Genomic DNA, 21,051 nt, shown 5'->3' with positions numbered 1-21,051 from the left:
GCCCCCGCTTCGTCGGACTCGGACTCTTGTCCCGGAGGGGACCCTCTGTATTGTCGACCTGCACACCTGGACTCCGGCTTGCCTTTGCCTTCCCTGTCGTTGTTGCTACAATTGACTTGCATTCTTGACTTCCTATATTCCCTCCGTACGAAGGCTCTCCCTGATTTATGTCACTGCCGTGATTCTGGACAACATTACGCTTTTTCTGTGCTGGGTGGTCCGCTCCACATTATCCTTTATTGGGTTGGTTTTGTGGTTAGGAAGGGTTGGGGGTGAGCTGCACGACATGATCGTTTGCTGGTTTACCCGCCCGTTGCACTGATGCTTGTGTACCCGTCACGGGGAAATGTTACAATCTCTTCCTCCTCCCCCTCCCTGTGGGTTTTTGCTGTATGTGAAGGTGTACTGCTAATTTGACACTTATTCATTTGTTGGTTGGGGAAGGGTCGTAGCCGAATGTGTTTGTTTATATCCTCTGGCTCCTCCCTCACATTTTATTTTCTGTTTCATATTTCCTCTCCTTCGCTTTTTGTCTCCTTCTTCTACTTTCTTTCTCAACTACATTTCGGGTTTCGGATTAGGGCGACAGGCACGCTGTTTGGAGGGTAGGCCGTAGCCTTCTGCAGGGGTGCGGGGTGGGACGGGTGGGCGGGGTCTTTCGGATGTTTTCCTTTGGTTCTATGGCCCTTTTCTATCCCTATATAGCGGTGCCGCTTCTGTCCTCGCTTCTCAGGCATGAGTGGGTCATGGTCTGTTGCTATGTCACTTTTCTTGATTTCGGTGCTTCGTCGTGACTGCCATACCCCTCCTCTCGCCAGCCTCCAATTCTTCTGTACTATTAGCCGCGGGTTGCCTGGCCCGGGGTGGCGCCCATCTTGAACGACTGTGTTTTCCTTTTAACTTTTTCTTTATTTGTTCTTCCTCTTCTTCTTTCCCCTCTTTTTGTCCCTTCTTGGTTTTCTCCCCTCTGTCTTTCCCCCCCCCCTTTTTTCCCCTTTCCCTCCCCCACCCTTTCCCCCCCCCTCCTCTCCCCCCTCCCCTCTTTCCCAGGCTCGTATCGATAGAAGTGGGTTTTGTCCGTATAGTTCTCCGCTCCCCTTGCCTTTGTTAGCGTGTTATTGGGTGGGGGACATGATATCCTGGTAGCAATGGTATGCTTCTTCAATATGCTTTGCGTTTATTTTGTGCTACGGGTGATTCGCGTCCTTACATCCTCCTCTCCCCCCCCCTTCCTTTTGTTTGGGCGTGAGTGTATTTCTGTTTCTTGATTTCACCGTATTTGTGATTTAGCCATGAGCCTTGTCCCCTTATTATAAAATTGACCTCATTGATCCTGATACTGGGCTTTTATTGCCGCTTCTTTCATTACTAGCACTGTTTAATTATGTCTGTCTATCAACCGACTGGCCTTGTGTTGCTTAATTTGACTTTTGATTTGTGGCCGGCCGGATTGGTTGTAGGCCCATGTATGTCTCTTCTAATGATGCCAATAAAGGTCTTCAAAAAAAAAATGTATTTTTAATTCAGGTACTCGGAGATTAAGTGATTTGCCCAGATCACAGGATGTTGAGCCAACGCTGGGACTGGAACCCCGTTTGCCACTTCCAAAGTCAGCAGGTTTGAATGTAAGGCCACCAACTCTCTACTTTAATAGCAGCTTAATGAAGGTTGCCTCCAGGAAGGCTTCTCTTACTTCACACCCTCCCCAGCCCTTCATAGCTCTAGGGTGATGGCCTTGAAGTGAAGAAGTCAAGAAAAAGAGCACGGCTACTGCTGCTCCAGTGGGGGCTGAGCTGTGGATGGCCCAAAGCCAGAAAACCCCGCCGCCCAAGTGAGGTTCTTGCATACTCCACCCTCCATTGTCTGAATGTGATGGCCCAGCAGGGGATGGGTTAGGGGCAAGACACTGCCTCTGGGCCGAGCTGGCCCCATGGGGTGCCGAGGTAAGAATGGCCCAACAAATGGAGCAACACCTGGTCTCCAGTAAGACTGACTGTCGCACTTACCACCCTTGCCTGCCCACCATAGCCTGAAGTGCAATGGCCAGGCAGGGCAGGAATATAGCAGATCATGCCTTTGAAAACCCAGCCCACAAGTTGCCCTTCAGCCAATGCCGGACTGCCCGCCTTCCCAATCCGACCCTGCTTGTGAGTGGATGTTCTTTGGAAAATGTTCTTTCTTGTGGGGCTCAAAGTTCCGATAGGCCGTTTCACTGAAGTCCTTATTACCGCCTTAGTTTCTTTGTGGTGTTTCAATATGCCTTCCTTACTATAATTCTAGAGCCATAATCCAAAGGAATGTCCATGGAGTTCAAAATCCTCTTGATTCTAGTCTTTATGGTTTCCTCACTAGATTCCTCAGAACTCCCAGAAGGTGTACGTTAGCTGCACAGTTCTAGTCTTCCAGGCATTCACTTTGTGACTCCATATGAACTGAGCTTCTTGTTATCATCTTGCAGTGCTGTTGCTGGGGCCTCCAGCTAGACAATCCTTATCTTGTTATCCTGTACTGTCCCCTCTGTTTAGCATTGCTGAGGGTGAATGAGGCCATTTTCGTGTTTAAAGCGATTGCCTTTTTGATATCTGATGTAGCTCACTGCAGCTCTCTTAGGGCATTCAGGATTAGATTCCCTTGAGACTTTCAACCATCATCCTCCATAGCTGTGTCCATCATCTCCCTGTCTCAGAGGGCATTGTGGAAAATCAAAAGTCAAATGGATCTTTTTTGCGTTTATTTTTGTTTCTTTTGGAGGCATGGCAAGTGCAGTGCTTAAGGTCTCTCTAGGTGCAGGTTTCAGCGGTTTTGACAAGGCCCCCAGGATCAGCTGTAATGCAGGGACATTCATTCGCTCTACCCTGGGACAACCCCAACTCTTAGGCCCTCTCTGACTTCTCTGGTCTTTCGCCACAGCACTCTTCATCCACTGGCAGGTGCCGGTGTGCGATTCCGGTACACTGCCGCTCTTAATTCTTGGTGTGGGTCACTTTTAAATCAACAGGGTCGCGATGGAGGTCCTCTGCTATGCCCACATTGACATTCACACTGCTAGGGCCCAAGAGTGCTGGTGCTGCAATCTTGATCTTGTCAAGTTCACAGAAATTGTACTTCTCATGTTTCTAGCTGATAGGGGGAAGAAAACCTCACGAGGAGGAATCATCTAGCAAAGCAGACTTCAGGGAGAGCATTTCCCGTCTGCTCTTGGACTGAAAGCGGCTTTGGGCCTGGAGAAGAGGAGTCTGGCCAGAGTACCTAACCACCATAATGTGCTCCAGCACCTGGCCATCTAGGACCCCAATATATATATATTTTAAAGTACATTTGGTGAAATGTGGGGTATGAAAATCTGGTATTAAAGGGGAGACTAGTATATATTGCTGATGTGAGTCCAACTCTCTCATTCCTAAGGACCTTTTCAGAGGTATCGTCTTATCTGTAAATCTTTGCACCTCACTTCTGACTTGTATAGCTGTCCATAACGTTTATTTCATTTTCAAAAAAATGTATTGACGACATACTTTGATTCAGAGAGAATGTTCCGATTTTCAGTAAAAAATAGTAATTCCATTATATACGCAAATATTTGTTAAAGAAACATACGTGTGAAAGGGATTTAAATTGTAAATAAACATTGCAGTGGCAAAAATATATGTTGGAAGCTTAAAATTATCAAAAATACTAAAAACTCACTTTTAATTGCTTTTTTATCCTGTGGATATGGATTGCTGTGGATGATTTGATTACATTCTCCTGGGAAACCGGACATACCACAGATCTAGGCTGCCTTTTACGATCAGTCTGGGTTTTTAAGATATCCACCACATTCTTTTACAATATTTGAGAAAAGCTCTCTAATGCTGAGAGACTGGTGAAAGGTGCATCTGTTTTTTTTTTTATTTGCTGCTAGCATCACATGTAAATTCGTACAATGGTAATGATGCTAACGTGCAAATATTTTTTTTTAAAAACAGTGTCACTTTCCTCACATACATGCAGTTTTATATAGCACACACTTGACCTAGAGGCACTGGAACACTAAACATGAGCACCAGATAACTTTACAAAAGGTCGGGTTCATGTTTTTTCGGTTCAGCTAGGTTAAGTGATTTGCCCAGAATCACAGGATGTTGAGGTGACGCTGGAACCTGAACTGGTTCAGCAGTTTCGAAGTCGCTAAGACCACAACCTCTCTCTGTTGACTGCAGTAACTGATATCAGGCAGGCAAAGGGGAACAGAAGAGGCTTATTTATCTTTGCCTGTTCCATGGAGGTGAGGGGGGAATAAATAAACTGAGGGTCTCCCAGTTGGGCTCACCAACCCCCACCACTCCGATTCGCCAGTGTGCTCCCCTGCCAGAGTCCTCTTCACAGCAAGTGCTAATGACTTCCCAGTAGCAGCTCCTTGAGGCAACTGTCACACCTGGAAGTGGCCAGGAGGAAGGAGCACCTCATGCTGGGAAGACCAGGAGCAGCCATTGCCACTTTGCCGCTGACCACAACCCAGCTGTGCATCCAATCGCTGTTAGTGTAAGTATGCTAGTGTGTGCGACGGCCCAGGAGGGTGGGGCTACTCATACCACCCAAAAAATGCCCCACCTACTGTCCTCAGCCACAGGCCCATCTGCCTATGCCCGCCTTGTCAATCCAAGGCTGAGGTCTGGATGACGAGCGTTAGTACATGTAAATACGTGGCGTAATTGCGCCGTGTTCATGGCAAACTTTTAGCGCAGGAGCATGCGAACAATGCAAATGCCCAGAACGTGAGTGGCGATGGTTAGAGGCCCTTGTGTTTTTTGCACTTTTTTTAGAATGCAAAATGGGCCCTCTCATACAAAATGGACACAAGGATGCATTTTGCGCTAAAATTTATTGCGAAATGCTGGTTTCGCATTCGATGTAATTTTCGCAGAATTTCACATAATTCCATTAATTTTGCACACCGCTTGTAAGGTATATACTAAAGTCTTTGCACAAACAGTCAATATTTCAATTATACATCAATTGTATATTAAAGTAAATCTCTGAGGTTATAGGCGACTTTGAATCCACGATCAGGGCCTCTTGAGATTTCTAATGAAACCTTAAGAAGCTCAGACTTAATATTCTTTTGGAATCCTATATATCATGCTCCCTTTAATGTCATGTTACAAGTGGCGTCACTAGTAGGAATCAAAGCATATATTTGAAGCTAACAGCGTATAGAGTATTTTCAGAGCCTCCACAAGGTCCGTGTGAAGTGTATTTTAGAAAACACCGGCTGCCACTTTGCCCTTTCTCGCGGCGTACCATCGCATTATTTGTGTGGAAGGAGCTACATTGAATATCTTCTGGAACAATTGCTGTCTACCATAATAATACTTATAGGTGACTAGATAGGTACATGGATGAGCATGATCTCTTGGTGCATCTTGGTTTTCCTTTTTTGGATATACAGGTTTCCTTTCAGTGTAGCAAGGTGAACAATTTTGTATACACCCTGGTTCTGGTGGGTGTTTCATTGCATAGAGCTGCATAAATTAACTTTCTTTACAAAAGATTTGTGTCGATTCATCTGGTTAAATAGTAGGCATGAGTGTAAAATTCCACTCCACTGGAGTAGATTGCGGGGTTTTTCCCACTCCACTCTCTGCGTAGCACACGGAGTTCTGAAAAACGTTGCTCCGCTGAGTTCTTTTCGCTCTCGCCAATGAAAATCTTACTCCCGACCACCTCCGGCGAGATTTCTCAACGCAGCTGGTCGTGGAGGGCCACCACCGCTCGTGTTGAGAAACCTTCCGTTCGCGTTGAGGAAACTGCCGCTCGAGAAGAACATCTACTCGAGCGGCAGAAAGAGCAGCGTCCTCTTGCATGGTGCTGTTCGCACTGATTTCCAGCTCAGGACAAACAGCCGGTGCTAAAAATCAGCACAAACGGCATACCCAATGCACTCTGCCGCTTGCGGAACACTGCATAGCATGGCAAAGTGTGTTTGGTCACTTCCCGGAACTCCATTCAGGCCTATTAAATAGGGGTTGGTCCCTCGACTCTTTCATACCACAACTATCCCACCCACAGTCAATTAGCTGGAGCATTACTGATCAGTTCTGTATGGCATTTACTAATAGATTTGTTTTCTTGAAAGGGACATTTTGATTATAAATATACAACTGGTGGTAGCAAATGGCAACTGAATTTCCCCTTCGAATCAGATTCATCAACCCGGCTCACCTGCTGATTTCACTGTCCCTCATTGCAGCATTTAATACTTCAGTCCTATAAATGGCAGTCTGAATCACTGTAAGACACCGGCTACCATTGAGGTTAAAATAAAGGAGGTACACTATGTAGGATTGTGAATAGAAGGAAATATGTTGGGAGAAGAGGTGTCTCTGAAGTGTGGTACACATGAATGACCTTAGAATTGGTGGTGAAGCGCACTTGGTCCATTAAAGCACAGTGCAGTTAATGGATGTGTATAAGATGGGAATGCTTGGAATTTACTGTAACCTTTGGAATTCCTAAATTAAGGATTGTTTAGGAGTGGTACAAGAGTATGTTGTTAATAAGACAGCCTTAATAAAGTATAACATTGTATGTGCTTCTTTTCTAGGATCGAGCAGCAAAGTACATTGTGAAGAACTATTTTCTCTACTACCTGTTCAGGTTTGCGGCTGCATTAGGACAAGAGGTCTTCTACATCACCTTCCTGCCTTTCACTTATTGGAACATGGACCCCTACATAGCCAGAAAACTAATCAGTGTGTGGGCTGTAAGTATTATTGCTCAATTTTGAGGCAAGCATGCAACCATAACGTGATCATTCAGGGCAAACCTGATATCAAGCGTAAACAAAACATAAACTTCTTTATTCAAGTAACAATGTACATATGTGCCCTCGAATATCCAGCAAATCCTGGTAAACTCTTCAGCAGTTGTTCCCTCCATTTATATACTCAGCAAAATTGAGCATGTAGAGTGCCAGATTATCAAATAGGCAACGGCCTATTGGCCCCACTCTTTTCAGGGACACCCGCAACAACGGATCAAAAGAATATTGATTTGATCTTGAAATTGATCTTCAATGACGCAAGAACGATTGAACTCACTTGCCATTATGGTCACTAAAAACAACATCTTGCGAAAAGTAGACTTGCTAGATATCTTGAAAGATTGCACCACAAACAAATTGAGGAAAGTCAATATTTAAACTGTTGTTGGTTAATTCAAAATTAGAAAAATCATTTTTGTTTAACAAACATTGTTAATGTTTAGTTTTGTGTAATAACATTTAGTTTATTAAAACTGTTGGTTGGTAAAATTAAAAAAGTATTTCGAGAAAATTTGTGAGGAGGGCCCCGAAATTTCGACTGCCTAGGTTCCTCAGGGGGTTTAGTCCGTCACTGAGCATGACCAAGTAGACACGAGTTATAAATGATCTTTTTCTTTGGCGGGGATGTCTATTGTAAGCCAGTGGGATTGGCGCCGTGCCCGATCATCAAGATTTTAACATGCACTAAATTTACATACAAATAATCTAAATAGATATCAAGCAACAACATTAGTTGTTATCCTGAAAATGTGGCATAGCTGAGGCCCCTGGTATCTTATCACGAACACCACTGCTGGAGGGTATGGTTTGGACACGTAAATCTAGATGCAAATGTTTCAAAATAACGAATGATTAGTAGTATTGGGGGCAGCGACTCATGCTGTTGCAATTAATACAAGTTCTAGCAGAGTGTGGGTGTGTGGAGTGTATAAAAGTACACAAAAACCTGGCTCTTTCGTACATAATTACAATTCGAATAGTCCAGCATTTGCAGTGATTTAGGAATTGTAGCTAAGAGAACACCGCAGAAGACTAGAATTATCTAAGCAATACCAGGGAAGCCCCAATCTTGTTGTATTTGTGGCGTTCAATATAATGCGTTATACAATCCAGCTTCGAGGATCCTACAAAAAAAAAATACTGGTAACACTAGTTAATCATCAATACCTTTAAACAATACAAAATTTAAAGGAATTTACAATTAGAACTTTGGAAACTATTTAATAGGATCTACTTGTAAGCCCCTAAAACTGTGGTGCCTCCAATAAAGAATTTAACAATATTAAAACCCTATCCAGTAAAGCATATCAGCAGCTAGCTCTGCTGAGAAAATATAGGCTTAATTCTAAATTCCCTGTTACTTCACCCACTAACCAGGGGGGAGTATTTACAGGAGATTATGAACAGTACCCCAGAGTATTGTAGAGTAGGACTTGGGTAATGCAATGAGTCCCTGAAACATTTAACAAAGTATCTGGGTTGCATATGAGCAGGAGGAAATCTTTATGTACTTACTAAATCTCTAAATGAATTATGCCTACACTAACTACCACATCCATTGCCCATTGAAAATGGAATATGAAACCATCAAATACCTGGTGGTTAGAGTTGACCAGCAGAAGGTAGATGTGTTAGATTGAAATCAGATGAGCTCTTTCAACTCCTGTGCATTGGTAAGTCAGGGTTCGATTACCACAGTAATTCCTCACTTTTCCCCAGAGTTTCACCAGGAGATTTTGGCTGCAGAAACAGCTGGAATTTCCCAATAAACAAAATGGATCCTCTTTATTCCTGCGAGTCCCATAACACTGAGGCCTGCTGCCAGCCTCATCAGACTTACAGAAATAAGGCGGTCCACAAGGTAAAGTGATCAGGTAACTCTTCAAATTCTGCTTAAAGCTTTAGAAAGGTGGAAAAGATCACTCATGATTCAGTAATGAATTTAATCTAAATTCCTTTTACTTCCCAACATTTCCCAGAAAGCTTTGTGCAGCACCCTTCTGGAATGCTGGCTTAGAGAAGCAGCGCTGAGCATAGTGCTCTCACGGGTGGTGCGGAATGGAGAATAGGTTGGCGCAAACCCGTTTGGGGATTTCCAAATCAACCGTAAGACTCTTTAATCTGAGATCCACATGCAGTTGTCCCAAGCGAACACAATACCTTAACTCGCGATCACATCTCCAAAGACCAGAGATTATTCAATGGACCATTGATCCTATTCTGGAGAGCCGCTACTTTATCAATCAAGTTTCATGAGATGTTTCAAGAGACTGCTAAGAGGTAGAGTAGCATTGAAAACCCTTCCATGTCATTAAGAGCTTACCACCCGCCATCCTAGTGTAGGGACAAGTTTAGGTATGCTGTAGAGGTGAAAATGTGCAGCTTTTGCCGTTGTTAGCACATGCAACCAAAATAAATAAAATGCTGGCAAAAATGTAGGATACGCACATTTAAGAAACCAGTTTAAATAGCTTACACTCTGATGTCAGGAGGACCCAAGCAACAGGTTTACCACTGACTTATTGAAAGTATATGACTCAAACCTAAGTTGCAATGTAATTTTATTTGCTTCATAAAATCCCTAAAAAGCTTGATATGTCAGCGGTGTCGTCTTTTTATTAACAGATATGAATGTTAACGCTTACAATTTTTGAGTGTGCCAACCAAAATTTTAAAACAAATTCTTTGGGATCCACAGTTGTTACCCATCAAGAATGATTTTCCTGTGAAATATGCAACCTACCTATAATTACACAGAGGCTGTCACCTCTATATGTGATTGGGGGAGAGAGGGGTCTGAAATTGTTGGAGGGAGGTTGTAGGGGTGGGGAGGGGGCAGAAATAGTTGTTTCAGCCAATTAAACATGAATATTATCCATCTCAAGTAAGCAACGAAATGCTATATTACACAGGCTAACACAATTATTTTGCAAGTTTCTTTCAAGGGCCAACCATTCATCAATGAAGCATTTTTCAACTCCTAAGGCAAACTGGGAATTCCCTGATCTGTGTGCTACTGATTTGCAGGCTCTTACATTCCACACATGAAGTTGTGGTTTATATTTTCTCTGCAAAGCAAGTGCATGCTCTTACACAAATGAGGGTTAGGGGCAAAGAAGAAAGCAGCACGTGTATAAATGTTAGTTTCAGCATCCCCTTGTCTCTGTGCTAGATCTGGGTGTTAAACTGTACATGTCTTAGCATCACTTTGGGTACCACCCGCAGCCTGGACGTTAAAATGTATTTCCATCAGCATCACTTTGTCACGATCAGCAACACCCCTTTGGAGTACCAATGCCTTCCATTGGATATATTTACAAAGCCTGCATTGGAGTATCAGATAGCAAATTGGAGGAAGTTGGGGTAAGGTAAATGGTTGGGGGGGGGGCTTTTTGCCCAAAACAAGGGTAACTCTTCTGAATCAGTGCAATAATTTATTTTGCTCACCCTGAGATGTAATATGCGTGTAAAACACAGAGTCCTCGTTCTGAGTTTCTTTTCCTTTTGCACTGCGCTTTCTACCCAACCAATTCTAAGCCCCTTATCTGCAGGATTTGGTACATCCTCTGTAGAATAGTACTCTTAAAACATCCCACAGCGAGGGGGTTGTAGCCCTTGGCAGAGGTAGGACTCTCCACCAAGAGGAGAATCCCAGATGATGATGCATCCCACCTTGGTGAGATTCTGTCCTAATTAAAGGAACCTCCCCGTTTGCGACTCGGTTATTGCTGCTGCTGTCCCTCTGTATACTTTTTTCAGCACACTAGACCAGAGGACTCTTTGTTTTTTGCATTAATGTTAGGGAATCAGTCCTTGCCGGTCTTTAAACTTCTCTTGAACCCCCCCCCCCCCTCTCCCTTCTTAGTTCATGTAATGTGTGGCCATGTTTGCACCCTTCTCAGGCATTCTGTCACTACAAGAAAATTCTCTAGGTTGCCATTTGGATCAGGAAGATTTTGGCTGTCATAAGAATATATCTGGTATACCTAAACAACCTTGAAGAAGGTTGAAACATGTCCATTATATACACTTCGTGATGGTGCAGTACCGTAATAAAATCCATGTTTAACAAGCACATTGGCTTGGATTACATTTCCACAATGAAAACTAAGGGATAGGAGAGAAATGATAAGGGTGGGACATGGCAATGAAATAACATGTTAAAAGTGAAAATATAGGGACAAAACAGGGGTCATGTGAGACGGGTTTTTAAGAAAGAGTGAACTAAATGGAAAAAGTGAAAAATATGCCGTCAAAGGGTGAAGATTGGAAGGTAGTTTTTTTTTAGTGAGTGCAAAGTGAGATGAGGGCAGAGAGACTGATGAAAAGATTTGCAAAGCTGTCAATATGTATGTGGAGGATATATAATCGATAAAAAAGATAATCTATGCAAGGGCAATGTCTGAATGAAGGAGAAGCTAGAATAAAAGCTAAGATGCAGCTTTATAAATGCTATGGGCAATGTGCGAGGAAAGAACAAAGGAAGAGCCAGGAAGAGTAGCAGCAATTAGTACAAGAAATGAGAATGAATTCTCTCTTTGAGTAGTGACAGGTACTTCTTTGGTGCTAAAGATGGTTATCTTTTTTCCTTTTAAATTGGTACTCCTATGTGAGGATGTAGAATGTCTTCTTTCAGCTACCATCATAACATACTTAATCTTTTTTTTTATTTTGTATTATTATATAGCGGCCCTCACTACAGTGTCAATGTTTTACCTGTGTAGTTGCCTTGAGTACAGCCAGAGACGTTTTAAGGCATGGGCAAAGATGCCCCTCTGCTGGAGCCAGCTATGTTCTGCAGAGTTTTGCCCTGATGACCTTGAATACTTTTTAAGCAGATTGTTGTAAATTGCTTTTTTTTAATCAATTATTGTTAATGTGTGAGAGTCTATTACAGAGGTTTTGCAGGAAAAATGTGTTGTATGCTACATCCACAAGTTAAGTTTCTTATACATCAATACTGGAATTCACATATGAGAAATGGGAGGGTGTCACCGAGATTGTATGCAGTACTATTAATGAGCTGCTGCTGTGTTACAATACCGAAAACATACATCACTATCCCTGAATATTAGATGTACACACATCCGAATTTGACCAAAGAGGGCACGAAAGAGCTGAACATGGATCATAAAATCAAAGCTGTTCAGAGCATGGGCCCCCAAAATACATTTTACCCAGGGCCCCCAAAATCCTCAAAATGTCCCTGAGTACAGCACCCTTCGCCCCAGAATGCAAGCTGTGGTATTCCTTCAGTCTCTCTTGCAAGTACTATAGGATGGGAAAGCATTTGGCGAAAAGTCCTGTCACCCAGGCATTCTTCAGTTTCTGTGCCTCTCCTTTAAACACTTTCCTCTCATAAACAAGACCCGTTTTCCAATTGAAAGCTATGCCAAGGAGTACTCTATTTAAAAATGTATAATACAGAAATGATTTCACTATGTGCATTTGGGGGATGCTCTCAAAAGAGTCCAATATTTTATTGTGGGCATTCTCCATGTAGAAAACTATGCCTCTAACCCTCAATCCTAACCTGCAGACTAAACAGCTGCCCACTGTTCTTTCTGGGAGCAGGCGCAAATCCTCAAGGCTGTCATGTCCATGGAATGGTCCATTTTTAGAAGTATCTGGGACAGCTGCAGCCAGATGCAAGTTCCATGCTGATCAAATGCATGATGAAGGATCAGAGCACAGCGCTTGTATGGAGCGACCCTCGTCTTATTGGGAAAAACACTTAAGCGTCCATCTTGATCAGTTCCCTAAATCCAAACAGTCCATTTGATGGATTTCTCGTATACCCAAGCACCAAGAGCAAAACGCCTGCCTTCTCTCACAGCACCAACACCATTAATGGTTCAGTGACTTCTTCTGTGGGTGGAATTTTGCATCACCTGTATTGTAAAATCCTATTAGTCCATCGCTTTACATTTTCAATTGATGCAGAAGTTCAGGACCTTAGTTCTTCATTCCCTCATCTAGCTCATGATCTTCGCTGTTGCATCACAGTTTACGCTCAGGACACATAGCAGCAACATTCCATACTAATGGACCTCTTATTCCTCACGTACTGCTAGTACCATATTGATTCTCTCCCTACACTCATGGTTTGCCGTGGTTTCCCAGCTTCTTCACCTAAAGTCCAGTGGCTGAAGTCCCAGCAGGGAACAAAATCCAAGCGGACATCATCAAATAAAGGGAAATTCTGGGATGCCTACTGCTGGGGATTAGTAGAGATGTAGTACTAGGTAAGGAGAATGTATTTATTCTTAAGTATACATTGGATGGCCACTTTAATGCACCTTTCCAGTTCTCAATATTGTTGTAATAAGCTGGTCACATCCCCAGCATTGTATGTGAGTTGTTTAGAGACAAGAGTAGTCTTGTTATCCATTGTCACAAGTGACTCCGCCACACCTAGAGGGGCTATCCACTGTGGAGAAATAACATAGTTCTCTTTATCCAATACCGCCCGCCAACACTCACCAACAACAGACATTCTAGAATGTTCCTTTATTTGATGGTGCCAACTTAGGCTTTGAGACATACCGTGAAACCAAACAACCAGATGCACCCCTCAAGGCCAGATGTACGACCCTTACATTTTGCGACTCACAAATTGCGTCGCTTTGTGACTCGCAATATGCAATGTACAACAGTGTCACAGACCCTGTTAGCGATTCCTAATGGGGTCGCAAATTGCCTGCCTCATTAATATTCATGAGGCAGCTGCTATTTGCGACCCCAATAGGAATGGCTAGTATGCCCAGGGATGGTGGCCTGCTGGGGTCAGCAGACAACCATGTCTGTGACTACTTTTTAAATAAAGCAATTTTTTTGTTTTTAAATGCAGCCCTTTTTCCACAAAGGAAAAGGGAATGCATTTAAAAAAGAAAAATGAAACGTTTGTTTCATTTTTTCAGCGTAGGGCGCTTCCTGCTCTTAAAAAATATTTTCGCACACACTCACAAAGGGGAAGGAGTCCCCTGGAGACCCTTTCCCGTTTACGAGTGGCTTATCACCTACTTGAAGTAGGTGGTAAACTGCGAGTGTTTCGCGACCGCAAATACGGTTGCAAAACAATCATATATTGCAGTTAGACACGCTATTAGGAAGGGACGCCCTTGGCACGCCCCTTTCTAATTGTGAGTCGCAAAGCATATTTTGCGAGTCCGTAATAGGTTACTGACTCGCAAAATAGGGTTTGTACATAGGGCAGACCAGTTTTGTGGTCGCAAACGGGCCGAATTTCCATTTGTGACCACAAAAATTGGTCGTACATCTGCCCCTTAGTTCACTATTATCATGCTAAGGACAGTTATAGCTCTTGTTCAGTCTATAGCGTATCCTGTAACTGTCTGAGCCAAATTTCGTTTGTTGACATTTAAGGCAAAACTATTTTTATTTGAGTTATCTGCTTCTTTTACCAGTGCACTCCTCTTCTTTTATGCCTATCATAGCTCCCATGCTATTCCATTTTATCAATATAACCATTTTTTTCTCTTTGATGGTAATGCTCCTGAACATTGAATGGCTGCCCACAACTCGACTTTTCAAAAATTAAGGCTGTGGTGGTTTTAAAATATTTTTTATTAAAAAATAGATTCCCAGAATCTTTTATAAGAGCTGAAAAATGACCCCCTTGTTTTAACTGAATATATACCTTGAGTGACGTGTGCCTCGAGCCATCATCTGACTCCATTGCGCTCTGCAGGCTACAAAGTTCTCCATACTGATTAAAATGTACTTCTCAGAAGAAACCAAAGTAATTGATTTGTCATTATTGTAAAACTGGAACAGCACACGGGTCCCGGATCACACTCCACTTCTTATTGAAAGCAAAACTTCACACTTGAACTAACCACAGGAAGCGTTCCGCAGCGTTCCAATCCAAATTTCAAATTCTCACTGAAGCGCTCGGTGTCTCGTACCCCTGAAAGCTGTCAACTGGAAATTGAGGTCAAAGGGCAAATAGTGCACATCCGACGGACAGAACATGCGGATGGGAGACATCAAAGAGAAGTAAAAACAAAGCTGCAGTTGAGACTGAATCATCTCTGGTCTGTTACCAAGTAATTAAAACTTGCTGATGTCAGCGGTCCATTATTCACAGCATCATGTGATCTTTCAAATAATTCCATTTGCGTATTCATCACTGAAATACTTCAGTGCTACTGAGATTCAGGGGGAAAGTGTTGTGAATATTAACCAACTTGTATCAGATGGTGTGATAAAAAAAATCCAAATGGGTCCAAACCACTGGTGTGAGTGGTTGTGTTCTGTATAGAGCAAATCCATGAATTGTGGTGTGACCGTTTTAGTTATATATTTTACCATACTGAATTTTGCTAAGGCTCTCACCAGCATGCTATACAGCAGATCATAAGGCAGAAAATGTGTCAAGTGACATAGGAGTTTAAGACCTGGAGTTTCCAGCATGCTATACAGCAGATCATAAGGCAGAAAATGTGTCAAGTGACATAGGAGTTTAAGACCTGGAGTTTCCAGCATGCTATACAGCAGATCGTAAGGCAGAAAATGTGTCAAGTGACATAGGAGTTTAAGACCTGGAGTTTCCAGCATGCTATACAGCAGATCATAAGGCAGAAAATGTGTCAAGTGACATAGGAGTTTAAGACCTGGAGTTTAAATGTTCTTGCATGAGAAAACAATCGAATGAAGAGAAGGAGAGGGCAGAAGCTGGGAGACTAGTTTACGATTTTATGAATTGTGTCCCAGCAGAGAAAATAAAGCTAAGGAAGGGGGTAGAAGGAGAAAGGAGACAAAGTTGAGAGGCATAACCTAGATTACGGACGGGGACATAGAGTGCAGCAAGGGATCAAACATTGGAGAGAGCAAGACCTTGAAGTGGATCTAAATGAGAAGACGATAGTGGGGTAAAGTCGCCCAAGAGGAGCAAGAAAAGACGGGCATTGACCATGGGCGGCAAATGGAAAGGGTGGTGAGAGGCTAAAAATAAATCTATGTGGGCCGAAGGACCCAAAATCCTCTCTTGGTGCTGATGCTGCCAATCAGAATCAAGGATGTACTTAAAAGGCAAGTGAAGTTCAGTGAAACAAAGCAGTTCAAGACTGTAAGATACTGAAAATGAGAAATCAGAAACGTATGCGGTTCTGAATTTTTTATCACACAATACTGTTCGTATGACAAGTTTGAGTGCATAATCAAATCAAGCAGGCTCTTGTGCTCAGACGGTTGCCGCTTGATCGAAAATTTAAAAATAGAAGTGGCCAAAAGTTGGTGGAGATAACATTTAAAAAATAAAAAAAGGGTCTCATCCCTGCCTATTCTTGGAATTAAAGGCACTAGGGATGTACCAATAAGCTTGGTGTTGGGGCAAGAAACGGGGGAAATCCAAAGTTTTGGCTTCTTATGACTTAGAATGGTAGAAATTAGAAAAACAATTGAAAAATGGAATAAACGGATTGTGAACTCTGTGGCACCAGTGGTGTGGGAACCATTTTACGCAAGTAGGAGCTGGTCTTTGGCAATACCGTGGATCACAGGAGTAATCAAAACGGGTATTAATTAGTAGGTGAGAGCAGCTAGGTACATAAGCCTTTCCGAGGAGGCGGCTAGATTTTCACGGTTTTTAAAGTAATAGTGAGCAGGATCTTCAAAAGTTGGTATGCTTCCATTAGACACCTTTTGTGCGCCACCCAAGCCAGACTGCGCCTTGTGTGTTTTGCATCCAGTCTCGTTCCTGTGTAAGAATGGAGAAAGAAAGTAGCCAGTGACGCATTTTTGACGCTGAATTCCTCTGGAAATCCTTCAACTCCTATAAAGTCCAAGGAGCACAGGATTTCTGAATTGTTTTGTCTCAGGATTAAAGGACCTGGCTGGATAACATTGCCAATCAAAGATTGTAGAAATTAGGAGCACGTGGCTCCAGGCGTGTCCTGCACCTGCCTCCTGCACAGGCAAAACAGAGCGCCGTAATGCCACCAAAAGAACCAAAACACCTACCCGTGATTGGCAAGGAGCCCAAATACTTTGAAATGGCCAATGGACCAGACCAAGTAAGTAATTGGCGATGGGACGCCTTCTATGGGCATGCAAGAATTCGATGCGAAAGTATCAATGCAACTGACGTTGAAAATCCGTTGGCAGGCGGAAACTACAACAGGGTACTGGTTTTCCCAGAAACAACCTCTTCCCTCATCACACCCCACGAGATGAGATGCAGAAGAGTGAACTTGAATGTAGGAAGCGCCAAAATAAGCAATACATGACAATTCCTCACTCTGAAGGAGGAAGTACCAAATATGAGGGAGGGGTGAAGAGGGAATGGATGACCCCAGGAGGAGAGCAGGGTAATGCGCTGTAGAGATAAAAGGGCGTAGGCAGCCATTTTCTTTGGAGGAAGTTCTCAAGAGGCTTGAAGGAAAATAATTACAGAGAAACACAGAGCAAGGGAGAGCATGGACCATAAAAAGGTAGATTATAGATGAGTAGTAGAAAAATGTTACTCAAGAAAATAAGAAAACCTCATCCAAGGTGGACTTGGTTTTTGTTGTAACTCATGTTCTCCAATACTGTCACTGCAAGTAATGCAAGGTTTACATTTAAAATGTGGCACTGAAACTCACCTTCCATTAAACAGAACATGGAGGGAGAGTGTTTAACCTGCCTGCAAAGTCACTTTTTCAGTGAGAATGCCCAAATCAATAGACCGCACCATAATTCTCTTTGCATATGGTATGGTCTTGTAACAAGCAAACGGATAAAATCCAGGAACCATCAAACTAAGATGCAGAGAACAGTTAAACTGATCTGAACAATAGAAAATATCTTCTCACTTTAGGGCCAACCATACCTGGCAATAACCCATGGTGGCTTGGTAAAGGACAAAACAAGCCTCAGTGGAATTCAGTTCTACCACTGGAAATCGCTTCATGAGGTTTCTGCTCCCTCTCAACTGCTCTGTTTGTCCAACATGAAGAGCAAATTAAATATCACCTAACCTGTAAAAACTAGTTGCTTAGGCAAATAAATAAATACCCCGCGAAGGGGAACCATGCTACAAGTATAACCAAACTCTATAGTTCTCTCCTTCAGGACCTATTAGCTCTGCAAGTGTACTTTGGCGGTTCTATACAGCATCTGCAAAACATATTTTCTACAAAGCTGTGCAGAATTATCCAAAAGAATGATAAAGGAGTGATGACTTGGTCTCTACTGATGGCTGCGTCATCACACAGCGCTTGCACGCGTCACCACGCATGCATGAGCCCATTTAATAATTTTGTTTTGTTTATCGATTAGAGATGGATGGGAACATTAAAACAAATTAAATTGGAGCAGCACAAAAGCGCTGTCTTTTAAGGAGGAGGGGCCAGCAGCAATCTGCAGCCTAGCCCTCCAAAAAAAAAAAAATATATATATATATATATATATATATATATACTCTCTACTGTGTGCTTTTTCCATCATCCTTTGTTACCCTCTACATTATGTGCTTCTCTCCCTGCTCTGTGTGTGTATGTAAGTGTGTATGCATGTGTGTATATGTAATCACCCAGGGTCAGCACTGTGTCTGGCTTGGAAGTGAATCGGGCTACATTTTGCAGATTTTTCGCTCTACCCCCAGACTCCCCACATGCTTTGAACCTCCTGATATTACCACTAACCTAGGAGCTGTTACCATTTAATACCTAGGGTACCAAACTATACCACTACCTGCCTACAATCTTAGAAAGCAACATACTCAGGCCTCTAACTGCAAACAGATAATTTTTGGCATTTTGGAGGAAGCTTCCACTTTCTGCCGGAGACTCAATAGCACGCTCTAAATTGGTGATACTACCTAGGCTCCCCTCTCTTTATTTATATTCCTCTGAAACGAGGAGGCACCCATTTAAAACCCTCAACAACATATTACTTCATCTAGGGTGGCCAGGGAATAGACCGAGTGGAATGAATGCCCAAGACTATGATCTTCATATGTGGCAACACAACTGCAGTGGTCGTCAAACTGGTTTTGTGAATCGGGTACGGAAGAAGCTACATTTCTAAATGAGTCTCCATTGGGTGAAACCCTGCAGGAGTTCTTACTCAACTTGAAACATAAACCCTTGTGACCAGTGGTTTTATGTGATGTTGCATGACACAGCTGACAAATATACCTCATGAGAACGACAACTAAGACATCGTAAATGCACTAATATTCCCTCTCTGGCATTGCCGCACATTTAGGAAGCTCAACACGGTGGCAAACAGGTCCACATGGGCGAAGTAAGGATATTACACATGGGCTTCATTTTAGTAAATGGAAGTCTCCTAACCTTCAGTCTCTCTCTCTCACTTGTAATCATTCTCATCTGATCAGTTTCCATCGAACAAGACTGAAGCGAGAGCAATCCAAGACCGGCGTTAATGAGCCACAGACAAATCTACCTCTTAAATCGCTCCTGACACAAACTGTTTTTAAGAAAATCATCATGGTCCCACACACTGCCCTTCAGACCATGAATGATCTGCCCTTTGCTCCATTTAGAGGAATATGGGAGAGAACTTTAGGCAGGTAGATCTCATTCACGAAATGGGTATGTATTCTGGAACACCCATTTTATAATCTGTAGGAACAGAAAGTGTCGATACAGTTCAACATTCTACATCAACCATACCTCCTCACACCTACACAGCTGCATAAATGTTCTCAATTTTGGATACTTGCCGATGGTGTGACACCTCAAAGGTGGACTTCACTCACATGTTTTGGACGTCTCCCCATACAGAGGTATTGGCGCACTATATTGAGTGAAGCGGTATAGTTAGTAGAGAGGACGATCACTTCTAATCCTAAACACTGCTCCTTTAGTGTAATACCAAGATATGATCCAAACCTGCTTGCCTATACATTTGTGATTGAGGCCGTTTGACTGGCTAAAAGAGGCATTTAATTGCTGTGGAAGTCTCACAACCGACCACAAACCTCCGCTTGGTGAGGGAAATTGGCAAAATGGGCAGAAGCTTCATACCCCTATCGGTGGTCACTTATTGGAACCTCTTCATGAAACTGACCATAAAGAATGACACTTGATGTCCATAAACCATATACCGCGGGCAACACAAGTATAGGCTCTCAGCCCACATGGCCTTTACACTTAAAACTGTTTTCTTTGGCACTGAATGGTGGGCTTCCTTTGTATATGGTTTATGCACTCGCAGATACACTTGTGCTCTTGTGAGGCGGCACCCCCCCAGCCACCTTTCCTATTGCTCATGGTTTATGCCTACTGAGCCTTACTGCCGACACAGGTGAAAAGTTAGTCTGAGTAATTGCTGTCGAACGTCCAACAATTATGACAGTTTCGGGGCCAAATGGGAGAACACTACAGGACAGCTGGAAGACATTGACTGGGAGGCATCCCTGATGAACCCAAGGGAGGTAGCCATAAAGCAGTGGCTGCGTCTCATACAATGTAAGACTTTACATAGTCTACTTCGACAGACCATGGCTGCATGCTATGGGGAGAGCAGACACACCCGAATGCCTGCGATGCAAGGCTGTGCATGGCACATATAGACATACATTAAGGGAGGCATACTGGGTTCAGATAATGTGGGATCTGAACAATATACTAGGAGCGCAACTATAGCTAGAGGCTAAGTATGTTCTATTAGGTATCCCCACTGAAATTGACCTACCACATAGCAAACTTCTTTTATGCAACCTAGGGCTAGTGGTGGTCAAAAGGGACATAGCTCGCTACTGGGGAGCCCCGAGCCCCCCCTCCACACACTGACTGAATGGAAAGCCTGTATGGACCAATGCATGTTAGCGGAGAGAGTAACATATAAGGCCACGGGGTGCCCACGCAAATTCAAGAAGATCTGGACCCCTTGGTTGAAATACTAAGGGCTGGTAATGGAGACGAGGAAGAAACTTTAAGACTGGCACAGTAGGGCTCACGGAAGGAATAAAGATAGACTTTAATTACCGTGTTTATAGGGAGGGCCACACTGCATGCATGTAGCCCTTATTGACTGTAATTGGATGATGATCGCATCATTAATGACTTCAGTCGGTAATACGGACACCCCGTCCTGTTGTGGTTGTGACTTGAAATCATCATCTCACATCACTTGTGTATTCAAGATATTTGTGTTATTTGGATTAATAAAAACATTTTTTTTAAAACAAAACAATTGACAGTATCTATCAGAGAACATCCGAACTGAGCCTGGAAATTTGGGGCCAGATGTATCAAATGGTTTTGCCCTTT

The 21,051-nt window shown here is 43.0% G+C and overlaps 1 protein-coding gene across 1 annotated transcript in view; it reads left to right on the top strand.

The window, feature by feature from the left end:
- SGPP2 (sphingosine-1-phosphate phosphatase 2) overlaps window positions 1-21,051 on the top strand; it is a 548,904-nt gene that overhangs the window by 156,897 nt on the left and 370,956 nt on the right. The window contains exon 2 of the mRNA XM_078665976.1: window positions 6,587-6,745. Within this exon, the coding sequence (XP_078522102.1) occupies window positions 6,587-6,745 (159 nt within the window). The remainder of the gene's footprint in view (window positions 1-6,586; window positions 6,746-21,051) is intronic.

Source organism: Lissotriton helveticus, chromosome 11 (assembly GCF_964261635.1).
Source record: "Lissotriton helveticus chromosome 11, aLisHel1.1, whole genome shotgun sequence".
NCBI classification, from domain to species: Eukaryota; Metazoa; Chordata; class Amphibia; order Caudata; family Salamandridae; genus Lissotriton; species Lissotriton helveticus.
This window is presented reverse-complemented; position numbering and strand designations above follow the sequence as displayed.